Source organism: Schistocerca gregaria, chromosome 6 (assembly GCF_023897955.1).
Source record: "Schistocerca gregaria isolate iqSchGreg1 chromosome 6, iqSchGreg1.2, whole genome shotgun sequence".
Lineage (NCBI taxonomy): Eukaryota > Metazoa > Arthropoda > Insecta > Orthoptera > Acrididae > Schistocerca > Schistocerca gregaria.
The window spans coordinates 211,342,051-211,360,273 of NC_064925.1; the positions used below are offsets into that span (position 1 = coordinate 211,342,051).

Below are 18,223 nucleotides of genomic sequence, written 5' to 3' on the forward strand. Positions count from 1 at the left end.
TACAAATATCAGATCATTTAGACCAACCAGCTGTTTCATAACATATATATGCTCAGTAGTGCAATCCTGTCAGACATTGACTTCAGAAAAGCTTGTGATGCTACCAGTATGCACGCAAACGCTTATTACGTACTAAAAACGATATACAACTAAATCGAACATGCATGCACAACGCATAACAAGTCTCTCAATAATTCAAATACCTTTGAATCGTTTTCAACGTCAACTTCAATTCAACTCAAAAGCACGGCGGACATAGAAAGTGCGAGAGACGCCTGGCAGAAAAATGGCGCCAAAGCTAATCAACCAATCACGGGCAACTTCACCTATGGCCACTCTCTCTGTATACAGGATCTCTAACAGGCAGCCGCGTGACACGCCATCTCGCAGAGTATCGTCGCACCACCGTGAAACCAAACTTGGAGGACTCGAGAGTAACCGACACGCCGGGCGCGCTTAAATAGTCTTCCAGTCAAAGACACTCAGCTCAGCGTCTCTGACCAGAGGAGCACTACTCGGGCCGTGCAGCCAGCGCGCAATGCTCACACAGGCTCTCCGTAATAATAATCTGCCCTTTGTCAAAGTCGCTTATCTCAATGGATTCTCCATTTGCAGCCCATATCCTCGCTAGGATGATCCCCCGTCCGAGTCTGCTCCGCAAACATTTTTTTTTTTTTTTGGTAGGTGACACGTAGCGAGCAAGAGAATATGAAATTGTTACAAATGGTATTAGAAGGCGCTGCAGGTTGCATAAAACCTCTCAGTAGCCGAAGCAATCCGTATATAGAGAAACATCCTAATAGACACTTCAAATTTGATGTTTCTTCTGCATGTGTAAGAAATTTTGAACAATTACTGCAGATGGCAGAGCCGTAAAGAACCATCATAATAGCACCTATGCATGACCTCGTTACAAGCAACGTGACGCAGTTAATATCTTGATTGTGGAAAAAGAGACCGTGGTAAACATCCATAAACGTATGTATACAGTGTGTGGCTGCATGCAGCTGCACGTTGGATAAAGTGTGTTAAAGCGCCAGGAAGTGTAGAATATGAGCTCCACGTTAGGTACGACCCATCACAGTCACTGCTCCCGACACGGTGAACAGCGCACGTGCTATTATTTGTGCGAACCTATGCATCAAAACTGGATGTTCGGGTCTACAGCTATCAATGATCATTGGAAATATCCTGGTCGGAGATGTAAGTCCAAAAATCTCCTTCGCTCATTTCTTCACTGGACAGCAGGTAAAATACCGCGTGTCCCTTCAACCAGTTGACGGCATTTTTCTTCCATGTGGGGTATAGCTCTTCTTCCGGGTATAAAAGGCACGTTGCCGTTATCAAATACGTCGATTTTCTCTGCATAGTTGCTAATTTTTTTTGATTGACAACCATATATTATTTGCATTTCCACAGACAAACTGATGTTCATTTGTGTCAATCAGGTTGCAAGTGGTACACAAAGGGGAATCAGCCAGATGAATGGAATGTAGTCTGGAGTTCGTTGGAAATTTCTTATTCATAAAATAGTACCACAATGACCGCACTTTTGTTGGTAAATGCGGGTGGCGTATGTTCCTCCAGATATCATGCCATGAGTGACCGACGTATTTTTGTTCTATGATGTTTTTGGTCTGAAAGTTCATTACGTTTTGGTATATTTTTTGACTTTGATGGCATCTTTCTCGGGTGTTCCCAGTCCAATGTAGCTATATTCTACAAAGAAATTTTTTAGTTGGTAAAGTTCATTTGGGATGTGGTGAACGTCTATTGGGGCGTCCTGTCTGGCCGGTGCTATGTCATGTAATAGAAATGCGGCAACACTATTGACTGAGCGCTTCCACAGTTTATATGTTTTACAGACGTACAATGCTTGTGCTTCATTGTACACGTCTGTGAGATTCAATCCACTTTGTCAGTCGGTAGAGTCAACGTTTGGTACTTGACTCTGAAGATGTGGCCGCGACTGACGAAGTGGCCAAAAGCAGCCAAAATCCTGTTCGCCACTTCCCTCGGCATTGGCAGGGCTTGCGCCACGTAATTTAATTTAGAGAATAAATCAGGTACCGGGGGTGGACAGTGTGTGTACTGTCTCTGAAAACAAGTATATTTTCTGTTCGAGTCATTTCGTACTTCTTTCAAATACCTTCTGTATTATACTGTACCAGTTTTTTCTGAGTATGGTCAAAGTTTCATAGAGCTATGTTCTTTGGAAGTGAGACAATAAGCGAAATTTACTTTCGTTCTTAAGTTTTACACATCAGTGTACTTTATGAATTACTTACATTTTTAGTTATCCTGTTACTTTTGAACGTCAGGTCCTTCAGAACTTTTTAGAGTACCTAAATTAAGCGAAACTGACGTTGCTGTTCTTTGATTGTTACAGGAGCCCTCCATTACTAATGTGATCGAGGTACCTGAGAAAGGTACGGTCATAGCACAAATCACTGCCTCCGACCAAGACACGGAAGCAATCCTGGAACTCTCCATCGACTGGGACGCCTCTTCCGCCACCAAACTCGGTAGAAAAGTGGACGAAGTCGATCAACTTCTCTACACAGGGTGAGTTCTCAGCGAAAGTCTAAACTGAGTTTCCCCAGGCGGTTATAGCACTGAAAATATCTCAGAAATTTCAAGTCGTGCCGTCTTCCTCTTCAAGTTATCGATTTATCTGCAGGTTTGTAGCCGAACGTGCTTCATGTTTTCTAACAAGTATTGTGTCACAGAAAGTTCTACATCCTCGATTGCCGGCCGGAGTGGCCGAGCGGTTCCAGGCGCTACAGTCTGGAACCGCGCGACCGCTACGGTCGCAGGTTCGAATCCTGCCTCGGGCATGGATGTGTGTGACGTCCTTAGGTTAGTTAGGTTTAATCTGTTCTAAGTTCTAGGGGACTGATGACCTCAGAAGTTAAGTCCCATAGTGCTCAGAGCCATTTGAACATCCTCGATTCGCCACAAATTGCATAATGTATTAATTCCCTTCGCGTCCTTAGAATTTCCGTAAACCGATAAACCATGAAGAAATGTATATAGTTCGACATATTATCTTAATATATTACTGATTCCATTACTTTTGTTCTTATCATTTCATTAAAAGACTATTCTCGCTGAGACAGAGTTTAGTTTCCTGTTACCACGACGTAGACCCAAGTTAAATTTCACCTACCTGTTTCTTATCTTTCATCTCAAAAAAATCTACTAAACAATACGAGAGAGTGTGATGATAACTGTTTACTTTCTTATTGTGCCTTATTAAATTTTTGCCTCTCCATATTGAGGCAAGAAGCTTTTCATTGTTTGGTGCTCAGTTGCCTAGTTGGCGTGCTGTACTCGGCTTACCTCTTCATTTCCTACGTCCTAATTTTATTGTTCAAAATTTCAGTCTCTGTCTCCCCACTGTTTTTACTCTCTGCAGCTCCCTCTAGAACCATGGAAATTATTCCCTGGTGTCTTAGCAGATGTCATATCTTCCTGTCCCTTCTTCTTGTCAGTGTTTTCTAGATATTCCTTTCCTCGCCAATTCTGTGAAAACCCTCCTCATTTTTTATCAGTTCACCTGGTATAGCACAACATCTCAAACTTCGATTCTCGTCATTCACGGTTTTCCCACAGTCCACGTACGACTACCATCCAAGGCTGTGCTCCAAAAATGTGTTCTTAGAAATTTGTTCCTCAAATAAAGATCGATTTTTCGTACCAGTAGACTGCCTTTGGCCAGTACTGCCCCCTTCGCCTGCGCTAGCCAGATTTTTACGTCCTCCTTGCTTTGTCTTTCTTGTGTTGCTCGATAGTAAAATTCACTTCACCTAATTTCAGTCACTTATTTGTCTGTTAAGTTTTCAGCTAATGTCATTTCTGCTACTCCTTATAATTTTCGCCTGTCGTCGGTTTACCCTCAGCTCATGTTCTTTATCATTAGACTATTCATTCCATTCAGCACGTCCTGTAATTCTTCTCCATTTTCACTAAGGGCACAATGTCACCAAGGAAACATATCATTGATATCCTTCCATACTGAATTTTAATTCCACTCCTGAAGCTTTCTTTTATTAGCGTCATCCTTCTTCTTCTTCAGTAGTGGTGAAAGACTGCTTCCTTGTTGGCTTACACCATTTTTAATTCGAGCATTTCGTTCTTGTTCTCCATTCGTTATTGTACATTCTGAATATAGTCGTACCTATGCTTACTCCAATTTTACTCAGAATTTCGAACGCCTTGCATCGTTTTACATTGTCAAACACTTTTGCTAATCCGCGAGTCCTATGACCGAGTAAGTGTTTTCCTTAAGCGTTGCTTCGATTAATAATTTCAATCTCAGAAATGTCTCCCTGGCCGATTTACCTTTTCTAAACGGATTATCAATTATCTTTTGCATTCTTTAGAATATTATTCTTACTAGCAACTTTGGTGCATGAGCTTTTAAGCTGTATGTTCAAAATGGTTCAAATGGCTCTGAGCACTATGGGACTTAACTTCTGAGGTCATCAGTCTCCTAGAACTTAGAACTACTTAAACCTAACTGACCTAAGGACTTCACACACATCCACGCTCGAGGCAGGATTAGCACCTGCGACCGTAGTGGTCGCGCGGTTCCAGACTGTAGCGCTTAGAACCGCTCGGCCACCCCGGCCGACAGATGTTTACATGATAGTATTTGCACTTATCTGCTTTTCCTCTATTCAGGATTGTATGCATGATACTTTTCCGAAATTCTGATGGTATCATCCGAGTCTCATAGATTCTATAAACCACGTTTGATTGCCACTTCTCCCAGTGCTTTTACAAATTCCGAAGGAATGTGATCTTACGTCTTCCAAAGCTCTGTTACACTGTAATACTCGATTCCCTATAAATTTCATATTGAGTCACATTCCTTCGTCACTTCAGCAAGCAACTTTTTCCACTCATAGAGGAGGTGGGACTCCTCTGCGCCTACACCGACGTGTGACCATCACAAATAATCTATTGTCATCTCCGTATTTGTTAGTTACTAGTCGAGGACTTGACGGGATATGGGGTCGGGATGTTACCCGTGCGTCTGGGCAAGAGTACCCAGTACCATGATCGCATCGAGGAGGTAGGTACTGGGCGAAAAGCAAACGAAGAGGAGAGGTTTCTAGGGCAGAGGAAAAAAAAGTGTCAGGGCAGGCGCCAAGGGAAAAAAAGCCTCCGCGATAGTCTGGTCGGATAGTAAGGGTAGTAGTGCCTTCTTGCTACCTGCAACAGATTATGCAACAGTAGGGTTGTTGTTAGTTTCCGGTATCGCACAATGTTCGGTACCGTTGTCATAAGTTAGGTCGTCGTAAAGAGTGTCAGTCCTTTCGAGGAGGGTACTGCTGGGCTGGAAACCTGCAAAGTCTCCTGGGCCAGCTACAGCGTCTCTACCTGCAACATGGCAAGGTTGCTATATATGTGGTCGATTGGTCATCAATTGATCATTGTGTAAGGATTTTGGTTGAGTTTGTTGACATTTAGTATGCAATACGGCTTCCCTGCGTTGCTGGTTGGTCGGCTAGTTTATATCTGATGGTGCTAGTTAATTTCATGTTATCCATAGGCAGTTAATTGTAGTAGTGTTTTTCCACCTGTGGTAGTTACCCAAGTTAAGGATGAAAGGATTGTTCGAGTATCTCATTTTCTTGTACGATCGAGTGGCAAGTTTTTTGAATACATCCTTGAGAATCTCAAGGCGGTATTCTCTGTAAAGGTCTGCAATGTGTGTGTATGTGTACCGTGGAGAGTTTCTTACGATACTGAGCACTTCGTTCTGTACGATCTGCGGGCGGCGCAGTCGTGTTGGAGCTGCGTGTCCCCAAACTGGATCCGCATACGTCATCATTGGTGTAATCGTCAACTTAGTGTCGTGTACATGCAGATCGACACCCTCCTATTGAGCCTGCTTTGTCTGATGGGCATGGGGTGAAGCTGCTTGAGCGCCGCATTTGCTCCGTTGGTTACGTATTCTATGTGGTCCCCCCCATATGAGTTTCTGGCCCACCCAGATACCAAGGTATGTGACTTCCTTTCAAAAACATATTGGGTGTATGCGCAGTATTATTTTTCTGGAGTTTTGGTGTTTGTGCAAGTGTTGTGGTTTGCGTGCGAACAGAACAGCCTCGCACTTGTCGACGTTTACTTTAACACGCTGTCGTGCCAGCCAAGGCTCGGCGGTACTGAGTGCTGTCTGTAATCGTGCGTTAATGTTTGACCATTTCCAGTCTTGCGCGAGGACGGCCTCTTAATGTTTCTGCTTTTGCTTTTGATTTCATCGAAGGCTGTTTTGACTATCTGTATGCTAAGCCTGTTCTTCAGACGATCATTTCGATTTCTACACATTTTTCCTGTGATCATTCCGCTGTAGCTTCCATGCACTTCCTATTTATTTCATTCCTTAGTGTTTTAAATTGCAGTATTCCTGTCTTATCCCAAACATTTTTCTGTTTCCTTCTTTTGTCGATAACTGGAAGGGTTACTTCTGCTACCCAAAGCTTCCTGGTAGTTATTGTCTTTGCATCTACGTTTACCCATCTAACGTCTGTTATTCCCCTTTTTAGAGATGTCTACTCTGGTATTAACTATCGCATTATTTTCAGTCATAGAACGCTTCAAAAGCACCTCATCTGTGCTCAGAACTTCTTTATCCCACTTACTTCCACATTTATTCTTTCTTCTGGATAATTCTCTTAAAATTCAGCCTACTCATCACCATTACTAAATTGTAATCTGAATGTATATCTGCTCCTGTGTACTTGTTATAATGCGCTATCTGATTTTGCAGTCTCTGTCTCAGCGTAATGTAGCCCAAGTGGGATTTTTCAGTGTCTCCAGGCCGTTTACAAGCATACTTCATCCCATTGTGATTTTGGAACAGTGTATTCACTGTGATTTTGGAACAGTCTATTCGCTATACTAGCTGAATTTATTTTACAACTCGATTACTCATTCTCCTGTCTCATTTCTGGTACCTAGCCCATTGTTCTACCGCAAATTTTTCTTCTATTTGCTCTTATACTACAGCCTCCCAATCCCCGCAGCTATTTGACGCTTATCTCTCTTTGCAAGCTGAATTATCATTTCAGTGTCCTCATGTTCTTTCTTTACTACAGATTTGAAATTACTGAATGCCAAGGGAAACATTTTGGATGCACAAGCACTTCTTAGTTTCGGTTTGTTTGGTCGTTTATGAAAAATTGTAGCGTTTCCATGTCGCTGCGGCCGCTTTGACGCTGTTCGCCGAAAAGGTTCTAATGGCTCTGAGCACTATGGGACTCAACTGCTGTGGTCATTAGTCCCCTAGAACTTAGAACTACTTAAACCTAACTAACCTAAGGACATCACACACATCCACGCCCGAGGCAGGATTCGAACCTGCGACCGTAGCAGTCGCACGGTTCCGGACTCCGCGCCTAGAACCGCGAGACCACCGCGGCCGGCTCGCCGAAATAGTCGCTTCTTCATACAGTAGCTTTCGAGGTGCTGTAAGGAACAATGTCGACACCGAGGAACGCGGATTCCTATGAGAAACTACAGCCCAAGGTGAACATGACAGCATTATATACAGTTTTGCCAAAAGTCATGGGATAGCAATATGCACATGTACAGGTGGCGATAGTACCGCTTATAGAAGGTATAAAAGGGCAGTGCATTGACAGAGCTGTCATTTTTTGCCGCCAGTGGTCAGCAAGGTCTTTGCGCGACTATATCTACGACGCCTCCTGCGCCACATCCGGGACGAACATCTCCTGCCGGACGAACAATGTGGTTTTCGCCCCGGTCACGCGAGGACGCAGCAGCTCCTTCGTCTCGTTGAAGAGGCCCTTGATGCCATCGAGCATCGGGAGTATTTCGGGGCTATCTTCCTAGATGTCTCACACGCGTTCGACTCTGTATGGCATGAGGGGCTTCTTTACAAACTCCTGGACCTCGGCGTGCCCTTCCGAATGTCCGTCTCTTGAAATCCTACCTCGCCGACAGAAGCCTCCATGTACGAACGGACGACCTGTTGACGCGTCGTCTGGTCAGGGCCGGAGTTCCTCAAGGCTCCGTCCTTGGCCCCACACTCTACATCCTCTACACTGCGGACATGTCCCGGATGGACAGTGTCCACCTCGCACTCTATGCAGACGATACGGCGCTGTACACACGGAGTATGGATGCAGCTCTGCTCCAGCGCCGCATGCAGGCAGCAGCTGACACACTTAGTCCCCCTTCCCAAATCCGCTACCACCTGAATCGGGTGTTGCGCTTTACATCATTCTTATACGCCCGTGCATTGACTACGCCGCTGTGCTTTGGGGCAATGTTGCAGCGACTCGCGTCGGACGACTACGACGGCTCCAGAACCGGATCCTGCGGCTGGCGCTGCACCCACCTGCCTCGTCAGCCGACCTCAACCGGGTCTCAAACATACCTACTGTCTCTGATAGGTCCCGCCAGGCTGCACGGCTCTTCTGCGAAAAGTCCGCTCGGTCCAAATCCGCTCCTCCGAGCACTGGGTCACTGGGTGCAACAACTTAACGCAACCAGGTGGCCCCACCTGCTTCGCGACCAATAAATCGCACATGCGTCAGGAAGACACCGTGCCAGGACATCACCATGAAGTCAGGACAACGTCCGACCACTCGCCACCTTGGAGGCGTAGCTCTGACGCTTGGACTCCAGCGCACAACGGGGGCCCATGTGTCGCTGCCATGCAGCAGCAGCAGAGCTGTCATTTGTAGTCGGGTACTTCTTGTTACACGTTTCCCGCCGTGATTACGGCGGCACAAGGACCACGGAATGGTACTTGAAGCAAGACGCATGGTATATTCAGTTTCGGAAATCGTTAGGGAACTCAATATTCCGAGACTGATAGTGTCAAGAGTGTGTCGAGATTACGAAATTTCATGTATTACCTCTCACTACGGCCAACGCAGTAGCCGACAGCCTTCGCTTAACGACTGAGAGCAATGGCTTTTACGTAGGGCTCAAATGGTTCAAATGGCTCTGAGCACTATGGGACTCAACTGCTGTGGTCATTAGTCCCCTAGAACTTAGAACTAGTTAAACCTAACTAACCTAAGGACATCACACACATCCATGCCCGAGGCAGGATTCGAACCTGCGACCGTAGCAGTCGCACGGTTCCGGACTGCGCGCCTAGAACCGCGAGACCACCGCTGCCGGCTTTACGTAGGGTTGTCAGTGCTAAGAGACATGCAACACTGCGTGAAATAACCGGAGAAATCAAGGTGTAACATATGACTAACGTATCCGTTAATACAGTGCTGCGAACTATGGCGTTAAAGGGCTGTGGCAGCGTAAGACAGACCTAGGGTCTTTGATGAGAACACGACGTCGCCTGCAGCGCCTCTCCTGGGCTCGTGACCATATCGGTTGGACCCTATATAACTGGAAAACCATGGCATGGCCAGATGAGTCCCTATTTCGTTTGGTAGGAGCTGATGATAGGATTCAAGTGTGGTGCAGAGCCCACGAAACCATGAACCCAAGTCGTTAACAAGGCACTGTGCAAGTTGGTGTTGGATCCAGAATGGTGTGGGCTGTGTTTACATAGAATGGACTGGGCCCTCTGATCCAACTGAACTGATCATTGACTGTAAATGTTTAAGGTCGACTACGTGGAGGCCACCTGCAGCCATTCACTAACTTTATGTTCACAAACAACGATGTTATGACACTGGGCCACGTTTGCTCGTTGTTGGTTTGAAAAACGTTCTGGACAATTCGGGTCCGACATGAATCCCTCTGAACATTTATGGGACATAACCGAGAGGTCAGTTGATGCACAACATCCTTTACTGGAAACATTTTCGCGATTATGGACGTCTTTAGAGGCAGCATGGCTCACTGTTTCTGCAGCGGACTTCCAGCGACGTATTGAGACCGTGCCATGTTGAACTGCTGCAATACACTGGGCGAAAGGAAGTCCTACACAATACCAGGAGGTATCCCACGACCTTCGTCACTACAGTGTATCTGTTCCCAATCACCACAAGGACAGATCTTTTCTCCTTTAGCACGTCTTTTAACCGTTTGGCTGTGGGCAAAGAAGACCCGTCAACGATTGCCAACGCAAGTTTCAGTTTCACGCGGTAGAACGATTATAGTAGATTTGTTATGAGGTTGGGCTTAACAGCTGTCAAATAATTTGTAAACTTCATTGTAGATGACAATCGGCAGTTTATTATTATGTATTTTTGTGCTCAGTGCTACAGATTTCGATTAGCAGACCATTATGAAGCCGAAGCAAAGCGTCACCAGCTTGCCATTACAAAATTTGAAAAAAACTTCAATTTAATTCCTGTTATAATAATCTCAAAAAGATCCAGATATGTAGGTGACGCACACAAGACGATCACCAAATGTATGAACGACTTTTGTGTGACTCCTACACATCTGTGACTCTCACCAAACGTATGATCGTGTTTTGTACGTTTAATACATATCTGTGTCTGTTAGAGATTACTTCACATCAAATGTGTAGTGGCAAGGTGGTTACACTTTGCTTTGGCTTAGTAATGGTCTGCTGATCGAAACCGGTAGTAGTTAGCATAAAAAAAAACAGCTGATAGTCATACACGATGAAGTTTCTCGATTACAGTAGTGTTCAAAAACTAGAGCATGCTAAAATATTCACATACGTATCCAAATCAATGAGTCGAAAAAGAGACATGCCATTTTCTGCCCGATGAGAGTGAAAAAGTGTGAAATTTCAAGGTGGAAATGATATTCTCCTCAGAAGTTGGGACCTGCTTAAACTGGACTTACCAATTCTGCAGTCCAGCTGGCATGGCTGCAACATTGCTTTTCGAACAGGTGAGACGACGCAGTCAAGTTTCAGTTCTCAGCTGTTAAGATTCGATTCTAGTAGCTTCTTTTTATTAATCACCAGTTTCGTGACAGGCATAATGCGTCACTTCACGACTTCCCCAGCCAACCCCTTTATTTCATAGTATCACTTGCGTCCTCAATTGTTCGTTTGATATATCCTGATCTCTGTCTCCCATTACAGTTTCTACCCTCTACAGCTGCTCTAGTACAGCGGAAGCTACACTCCTGGAAATTGAAATAAGAACACCGTGAATTCATTGTCCCAGGAAGGGGAAACTTTATTGACACATTCCTGGGGTCAGATACATCACATGATCACACTGACAGAACCACAGGCACATAGACACAGGCAACAGAGCATGCACAATGTCGGCACTAGTACAGTGTATATCCACCTTTCGCAGCAATGCAGGCTGCTATTCTCCCATGGAGACGATCGTAGAGATGCTGGATGTAGTCCTGTGGAACGGCTTGCCATGCCATTTCCACCTGGCGCCTCAGTTGGACCAGCGTTCGTGCTGGACGTGCAGACCGCGTGAGACGACGCTTCATCCAGTCCCAAACATGCTCAATGGGGGACAGATCCGGAGATCTTGCTGGCCAGGGTAGTTGACTTACACCTTCTAGAGCACGTTGGGTGGCACGGGATACATGCGGACGTGCATTGTCCTGTTGGAACAGCAAGTTCCCTTGCCGGTCTAGGAATGGTAGAACGATGGGTTCGATGACGGTTTGGATGTACCGTGCACTATTCAGTGTCCCCTCGACGATCACCACAGGTGTACGGCCAGTGGGGAGATCGCTCGCCACACCATGATGCCGGGTGTTGGCCCTATGTGCCTCGGTCGTATGCAGTTTGATTGTGGCGCTCACCTGCAGCGCGCCAAACACGCATACGACCATCATTGGCACCAAGGCAGAAGCGACTCTCATCGCTGAAGACGACACGTCTCCATTCGTCCCTCCATTCACGCCTGTCGCGACACCACTGGAGGCGGACTGCAAGATGTTTTGGCGTGAGCGAAAGACGGCCTAACGGTGAGCGGGACCGTAGCCCAGCTTCATGGAGACGGTTGCGAATGGTCCTCGCCGATACCCCAGGAGCAACAGTGTCCCTAATTTGCTGGGAAGTGGCGGTGCGGTCCCCTACGGCACTGCGTAGGATCCTACCGTCTTGGCGTGCATCCGTGCGTCGCTGCGGTCCGGTCCCAGGTCGACGGGCACGTGCTCCTTCCGCCGACCACTGGCGACAACATCGATGTACTGTGGAGACCTCACGCCCCACGTGTTGAGCAATTCGGCGGTACGTCCACCCGGCCTCCCGCATGCCCACTATACGCCCTCGCTCAAAGTCCGTCAACTTCACATACGGTTCGCGTCCACGCTGTCGCGGCATGCTACCAGTGTTAAAGACTGCGATGGAGCTCCGTATGCCACGGCAAACTGGCTGACACTGACGGCGGCGGTGCACAAATGCTGCGCAGCTAGCGCCATTCGACGGCCAACACCGCGGTTCCTGGTGTGTCCGCTGTACCGTGCGTGTGATCATTGCTTCTACAGCCCTCTCGCAGTGTCCAGAGCAAGTATGGTGGGTCTGACACACCGGTGTCAATGTGTTCTTTTTTCCATTTCCAGGAGTGTATTTTCTGATTTCTTAAAACATGTCCTATCATCCTGTCCCTTCTTCTTGTCAGTGTTTTCCACATGTCTCTCTCGGAAAATCTTCTCATTTTTTCTACTATCAGTCCACCTTATGTTCAACATTCTTCTATAGTGCCACTTCTCAAACTCTTCAATTTTCTTTGTTCCCCTTTTTCCCTCAATCCATGATCCTCTTCCATACTATGCTGCGCTCCAGAAACACATCGTTACAAATTTCTTCCTCAAATTAAAGTCTGTGATACTAGTAGTCTTCTTTTGGCCAGAAAAGCTCTCTTTGCTTGTGCTAGTGTCCTTTTTATGTGCTTCTTGCTTTATCATTCAACTGTTATTTTGCTTCCAACATGGTAAAGCACCTTCACGTCGTCTGCTTTTTAGTCACGCATTCTGATGTTAAGTTTAATCGCTCATCTCATTTCTTCTCCAGCATATTTTTTGCTTATATCTGCGGCATACGCTCAATCCATATTATATGTTTGGTAGACCAGCTATTTCATTCAACAAGTCCTCTAATTCTTGTTCACTTTCACTGAGGATAGCAAAGTCATCAGCAAATCGTACCATTTGTATCCTTTCACCCAGAATTTTAATCGGGCTAATGAACCTTTCCAATCCATGCACTATGTTTTTGGTCTTCATTTTTACAGGTTACATAACAAAAATGAAATGTTGTACACTATCTCTTAACTGGCACAATGTGGTGTTGTGGACCCTACTTCAGATCTATAATAATGTTACACTTGTAAAAGTACTGTACTGCGTGGATTTATGAATGATTTTAAGATTAAATTTTTTTCAGACTTATTGCCATAATCACAGTATTTTTACACAATACATCATCACTTCACAGAAGCGTACCAATTGTATTCCAAAATACAGTAACTAGTTTCAGATTTTTTGATGCTATTTCATAGATTATTTAGGCTTTAAATGTTTTTGCATGTACTCTTAAGCACTGTTTGATGGATATGAATGTATGTGGGATAGCACTAATGGATAGTTAGTCACATGCCCATACTGGGATTAGCCTTTATGTGCATGATGTTCACGCCTCATAACCATTGAAAATGTTGTTTCTCAGTATCCCTGTGGGTGAGCTATTGTTTGCTCTTAGGACAGGTTTTAATTTTGATGCAAGCAGAATTGCTTATTTGGTTTTATTTTCTTGTCTCGTAGACCTTATTATAGCTGGATGATGATCACAAGATGTATTTTCAAATTAAAATGCTAAGTGTTTTTACAGGAGAGTAAGCCGTTTTGAAAAGAATAAAATGAACCATAATATTTATCCTCTCTACCAGATCTCATCACGTCTTCGTAACTTCTCTCACATCAGGATTTCAGTCTTCTATTCACCTTTTCCTGCAATCTTTTTACTTTTTCTCTTCTCCTTTTCCTCTTCTTCTAGTCCTTTTCCTCTTCTTCTATCCCTTTTCTTCTTTTTCTACTTCTTTTCCTCGTTTTTCTCTTCCACTGCCTCATGTGCTGCTCCTTTTCCTCTTGTTCTATTCCTTGCTCTTCTTCTACCCCTTTTCCTCTTCCTATACTCTTCTCACCTTGCTCTACTCCTTTTTGTCTTGCTCTACTCTTCTTCATATTGCTTTACTCCCTTCCCTCTTTCTCTAATTCTTTTCGTCTTGCTCTACGCTTTTTCTCTTGTTCTGCACTTTTTCCCCTTTCCCTAATCATTCTTGCCTTGGTATAATTCTTTTCGTCCTGCTGTAACGTTTTTCTTGCTCTGTTTCTTTTCATCTTCTACTCCTTTTTGTTGTGCTCTACTAGTTTTCGTCTTGCTCTTCTCCTTCTCCTCTTGCTCAAATTCTTTTCGTCTCCCACCACTCTTTTTCTCTTTCTCTTGTTCTACATCCTTTCCTCTTGCTGTAACCTATTTTCTCATGCTCTAATCCTTTTCCTCGTCCTTTAATCTTTTTACTCTTGCTGTACTCCTTTTCGTCTTGCTCTAGTCATTTTCCTCTTGTTCCTATTCTTTTCGCCTTGCTCTATTTTTTCCTCTTGCTTCACCTCCTTTCCTTTTACTCTACTCCTTTTCCTCTTGCTCTACTCCTTTTCTTGGTCTCTACTCCTTTTTCTCCATTCCTTTTCGTTTTTCTCTACTCCTTTTCCTACTCTTCTCCAACAGCTTCTTTTTACTTTCCTCTTCCTCCAATATTCTTCTTTTTTTCTCTATCCCTTCCCCTTTACTTTATTCCCCTTCTATTGTCTTCCTTCTCTTTTCCTTTCTCTCCATGACCATTACTTACCCTTCGTTCTTTTAACTTATCCCACCTAGCATGCATTCACGTTACAGATTCTTCAATATTACACTGAGCATCACTCCTTCTAACATATCTGCTTCTTTAATACCCTACACCTTACGCACATGCCTCATTCAGCCCATTCCCCATTATCATCTTCCAGTTCATCATTTCCCAATGCAAATCCTAATTGCTCACTGCAGTGTAAGTCTGCAGTATTTCGTTTAATATCATGACCTTAACAGCACCATTGCTTTTAAATTTAATAGTGGATTTATTCAGTTATAACATCGTCACAATAATCCATCATTCTAAGAGTTTTGCAAGCACGTATATCGATTATTGTAGCCTATTTTTGTAGTTTCTTTTTTAAATGTTTCTGGCTCATGACCACCGTAGCTCATCTCTGGGCACATGTCATAATGAAATAACAACAAGGGAAAGAAATACAGGATTAATTCATCTCATTTCACTTTACTTAATGAATACAGCACATCACTTTCTATTTTTGAAAAAAAAATGTAATTTCGCTTAGACCCATCTGTCAAACACTATATCCTCTGCGTCTTTCCATAGCGCCTTCGAAATTGAGACTATTGAAGACAATAAGAGAACTGTAACGGCAAACTTAGTTACCACTGGATATCCAGAACTAGACTGGGGCAAACTTGACACCATCTACCTCGTGCTGGTGGCGGAAGACACAACTACGGATCAGAAGTATCTTGATAACAGCAAGAAAACAGGTGAGTCACTTACTTTCCCTCTATCACAAATGGAACATGTGTATTTCCCTGCCTGTGCAGTCACTGCGTGTACAGTGTACAGACAAACACTTACGGACAATCACTGAAACTCCGTCCAAACCCAACAGTCCTATAGTCGATAACACTTAGGACGTTATTTTGCTTTTATTATAACATTTAGCCGTAAGAGAAATATTTATGCTACTTATAACACGCTGAAAGCAGATTTTTCCTCCACTTTTCCTGAAGGACAGTCAGTAGTTGTTGCCAGGCAAATTACTCTGATGCGAAATCGGTTATATACGGGATTCAGGATTAAACAAGGTGATACACTTACTTTTCTTCTAATTATGGTGGAGTGGTCTTCTCGTTGAAGACAGCAGCACTGGTACTCAAGCCAGATTCTAAATTGAATCCAATGTACGAGGAACGCGTTACTGCCTAAAATATACCATGTCTCTCAGTTCCGTTATTACTACGGGTTTCAAAAATGAAATTTATTCAGAATTGTTTCCCCCTGACCCAATACACAGCTGATATCGTTTTAGAAGTGTTTTGAAACAGTCAGTGTAGCAGTTAGCAATGCAGTACAATTTTTCTTGATGTCTTTATTTGTGTCGTAATGGCGCGTCCTTTCATGGCCAACTTTTCTTTGGGAAACAACCAGAAGTCGGCTGGAGCCAAATCTTGCCAATACGGCGCGTGATGCAAGACTGTTATCTGTTTTCAAACACTCTAGCACGATATTCACTTTGTGGGATGGAGCATTCGGCTCGAACTCGAAAAATTCTCGCCCACAAACAACAGAGGACACAAAATACTTGATGTTGCCTCGTTTCTCCCTCACCATATTCCGACAGGTGTCAGACACACACTGCCGCAGTCGCAGTCAGTACGCCCACTACAGCGATGCTAGCACTTTGACCTTCTCTATGGCTGTTGTTGAAACTTCAATTTCGTAACGCTCCAACTCGCTACGAGATAGCACTGTACTGTGGAATTTCACACAAGCAGTCCTAAAGGAACTGGGACACACTGTGTATTAAAATGGATACTTGCGTTCACTCGGCATCACTTAGAAGTAACGGTCAATTCTGAACCCACCAGATCATCATTACAACAGTTCCTGGCACTGCCTAGACACTCTTGTAGCTGTGATATCATGCATCGTGACTGTGAAGTCGTGAAAGTTGGTGCAACATGAAACGAATGTGACGTATTGATTGACCCCTCCCGCCGGAGGTTCGAGTCCTCCCTCGGGCATTGGTGTGTGTGTTATTCTTAGCATAAGGTAGTTCAAGTTAGTTTAAGTACTGTGTAAGTCTAGGGACCAATAACCTCAGCAGGTTGGTCCCTTAGATATTCACACACATTTGAAGTATTCATTGCCGTTGTTCCTGCTTTCAGTCCAAATGACAATCACCATCGATGACAAAAACAACAACGCGCCAGTATTCAATGAAGTGGGCGCGCTGAGTGTGAAGGAAGAAGAGGCCGACCTCCCGATCGCATTCATAACAGCAGTGGATGCTGACGGCCCTGGTAACAACGATGTCACATACTCCATTAGGTGAGTAAACACTTTTTCCGTCTCAGTTACGGGCTGTCGAGCCTGAATTCGTAATACGCATAGCTGCCAGATAGGATTTCTCTTCACTTTAGCTCCCTAAAGTTAAAATCTAAGGTAAGACTTTTTATCAGTTAAAAATGTCGGTGGGTGTAAGCCATGTAATCAAGCAACTCCGAAAATAAGTATCTGCCAGTCGGATGGCGTCAGGTGAACCCGTCATCAGTAATATTTGTGTTAACAGGCCAAACTCAAGTTATCTTGAATCGGTGCACAGCGTTGACTACTGATGCAGCTGTGCTATAAGAATTTCTGAGCATTTCACTATGTTAAACAGGGTAATGGACTGTACAGGACATTCCAATGGGAAGTCCACTATAGGAAAAATATACTATTTTTGTTTCTACCAGTGACAAACGGTTTACAAAGTGCACAGTCAAAAGTGTAAGTACGTTATTACTTTCATGCTGTTTACAAGGGTATAGTTCAATTTACCAACCTTGGAGAATACTCCTTCTGCTGACGTAGACACCAAAAAGTACGAGAGTTATTCGAAAAGTAAGGAACAATCGGTCGTGAAATGGAGACCATAGTGAACATTTGATGAACCTTTGCACAGTTGTACTGGGCAGGGTCTCTACTTTGCCTGCAGATAGCGTCACGTTGCACCTCATAGTTCTGAGTGCACACTGAGCACGTAAAGATGCCTAGAAAATGGTTTCGGACACCAAGTATGGGTGCCTCATTTCATACAACCCCACGTAACGTAACTTGTAAGTAGGCTGTTTAGGTTTTCTTATTGGTAACGCCACGTAGCGCTCTGTACAAAAATCACTGGCTGTGCTGTGTGCAGTCTGTGGCTAGTTTGCATTGTTGTCTGCCATTGTAGTGTTGGGCTAGTGGCTGTTAACAGCGCGTAGCGTTGCGCAGTTGGAGGTGAGCCGCCAGCAGTGCTGGATGTGGGGAGAGAGATGGCGGAGTTTTGAAATTTGTAAGACTGGATGTCATGAACTGCTATATACATTATGACTTTTGAACACTATTGAGGTAAAAACATTGTTTGTCCTCTATTAAAATCTTTCATTTGCCTATCAGTAGTTAGTGCCTTCAGTAGTTTGAATCTTTTATTTAGCTGGCAGTAGTGGCGCTCGCTGTATAGC

General features: G+C 44.3%; 1 protein-coding gene across 2 annotated transcripts in view; it reads left to right on the forward strand.

Annotated features, from left to right (window-relative positions):
- Window positions 1-18,223, forward strand: part of LOC126278373 (cadherin-23-like) — a 520,639-nt gene that overhangs the window by 301,497 nt on the left and 200,919 nt on the right. For both annotated transcript variants that reach the window (XM_049978447.1, XM_049978446.1), the window contains exons 13-15: window positions 2,390-2,565; window positions 15,327-15,496; window positions 16,904-17,066. In XM_049978447.1, coding sequence (XP_049834404.1) covers window positions 2,390-2,565; window positions 15,327-15,496; window positions 16,904-17,066 — 509 coding nt within the window. The remainder of the gene's footprint in view (window positions 1-2,389; window positions 2,566-15,326; window positions 15,497-16,903; window positions 17,067-18,223) is intronic.